Source organism: Sinocyclocheilus rhinocerous, unplaced genomic scaffold (genome assembly GCF_001515625.1).
Source record: "Sinocyclocheilus rhinocerous isolate Xijiao unplaced genomic scaffold, SAMN03320098_v1.1 scaffold1470, whole genome shotgun sequence".
Lineage (NCBI taxonomy): Eukaryota > Metazoa > Chordata > Actinopteri > Cypriniformes > Cyprinidae > Sinocyclocheilus > Sinocyclocheilus rhinocerous.
This window is the reverse complement of record NW_015652166.1, coordinates 56,642-58,434: the sequence shown is the minus strand read 5'-3', so window position 1 is coordinate 58,434 and position 1,793 is coordinate 56,642. Positions and strand designations below refer to the sequence as shown.

General features: G+C 45.4%; 1 protein-coding gene across 1 annotated transcript; it reads right to left on the bottom strand.

Moving 5' to 3' along the window:
* Positions 1 to 703: 703 nt before the first annotated feature.
* LOC107713898 (ADAMTS-like protein 4) lies at positions 704 to 1,288 on the bottom strand. The gene is made up of 2 exons (XM_016519549.1): positions 1,113 to 1,288; positions 704 to 997 (listed from the first exon to the last, which is right to left on the bottom strand). The coding sequence occupies exons 1-2, from the start codon at positions 1,158 to 1,160 to the stop codon at positions 704 to 706; spliced, it is 342 nt and encodes a 113-aa protein (XP_016375035.1). The 5' UTR covers positions 1,161 to 1,288.
* Between the last annotated feature and the right edge of the window lie 505 nt (positions 1,289 to 1,793).

Genomic DNA, 1,793 nt, shown 5'->3' with positions numbered 1-1,793 from the left:
TATGATTGGCTGAGTTTGGGCTCTGGTGGTGAATCTCTGAACCTGACTTCTCTGTGGCTTGTGCAGGGTTAATGTCTTTTGGCCCGCTGAGCACTCTGGGTGCAGGACGCACAGCAGGCGGTCTTATAGTAGGAGTAGACGCAGAGTCGAGCCTGGACCACCATTACGCAGTTATGCCGTCTGTCCTTACAGTTCTCATCTACAACGAGAGAGATGGGAAGAGAGCGAGAGAGAGATTATAATCTGAATCATCATACAGAATGCAAAAACACTCTCACACACACCTTCGAAGGGACTGCAGGGTATGGTGTTGCAGGAGCGCTCGTGGGCAGGTTTGGAGTCCAGATCGCAGGCTGTGTTGTGCTGTTTGTCTGCAGTGAGACACCGCACCTCCCGCGTCTGCACCCCTTCACCGCAGGACCGAGAGCACTGGACAGACACAGAGGGGAAGTCAGTGACAGCAGAGGAAGGGAAGATACCGCAGGACAGATGAAGTCGTCCTCACCTTGACTTGTTCTGCTCTACACAGTTCTTATATTATAAATTGTTTTACATTTAATTTTGTTCTATTCTATTCATCTTTATTCTGTGCAATGTTAAACTATTCTATTAATTTGCATTCTATTCTTCATTGGTCGATTATATTTTTTGTTCTATTTAATTTTGTTTTTTTTGTCAATATTCTATTCTATTCTATTCCATTCTATTCTATTCTATTCCACTTCATTCTTTGACTTGTTCTTCTATTGTATTCTAACACAGACCTTAACATTGGAATATAATTCATTGATATTTGCTGTAGGCAGACGGCCCTCACCTGTCCCCAGGTTCCGGTGTACCAGAGGTGGGTGGGTGTACAGGGTCCCCCGTTACAGGCCTTCATATCAGCCGGTTTCTCCCCCCCACACTCCACTCCTCCGTCTCCTTCTCTCCTGCCTCCGCCGGTCAAACACACCACCTCTCTCCGTTGGACGCCCGGCCCGCACGTCGCAGAGCACTGACAGAGAAAGACAGAGAAACAATCATCCACATCACTACATAAATATATCGTTTCATCAAATCACCTTTTGGCAAACCAAGTGCAAGCATGAATCTGGCTGGTCACTACTCACAGTGTTTGTCCAGTCCGTGAAGTACCAGTTAGTGACACAAGGACCCATGTGACAGTCCTCTGTGCGCTGTGGGTGGAGCCTGTCACTGCACTCCCTCTCATTCACAGTGTTGCCATGGTCACTGACACAGCGTACGCTCCGGGTTCTCTTTCCCACTCCACAATCCACTGAGCACTGTGGGAAACAGACACGTTTACATACACACGCAGACAGATCAAACACGGCTATGTGACCAGACTTAAACACACACACACACACACACACACACACCCACACACACACAAACACACACACACACACACACTTACAGACTAGAGCAAAACCGCATTTTTTAAATCAGCTAGTCAGTAGGTTGCCTTATCAACTAGCCAACTAACTAATCAGTCTTAAGGAAGTCCTGATTTTGGATTCATCTGACCCAGATCAAACACATTTCATAAGAGGCATTAACACAAAAAACAGCTACACAGAAAGCAATATGGAACAATACAGGGGTCTCAATTCACAAGACTCATTTTTAAAAGTTGGACTATTTTTAATCTTAAAAATGCAATGGTTGTGGCGGGACAAAGAACAGTGCAAGCACCAAAACAGTGTACAGCTGCACTGGAGCCTTAAGCCTTATGTATCCTTAGGGACATTTTTTTAATATATATTTTTGGCTGTGTTAAGGCAAAAAGC

Excerpts from the sequence above, each read along its gene's own strand:
- LOC107713898 (XM_016519549.1), bottom strand. The coding sequence starts at position 1,160 with ATGGGTCCTTGTGTCACTAACTGGTACTTCACGGACTGGACAAACACT. Across the intron at positions 998-1,112 it reads TCACGGACTGGACAAACACT|TGCTCTGCGACGTGCGGGCC; the intron begins GTGAGTAGTGAC and ends TTTCTCTGTCAG.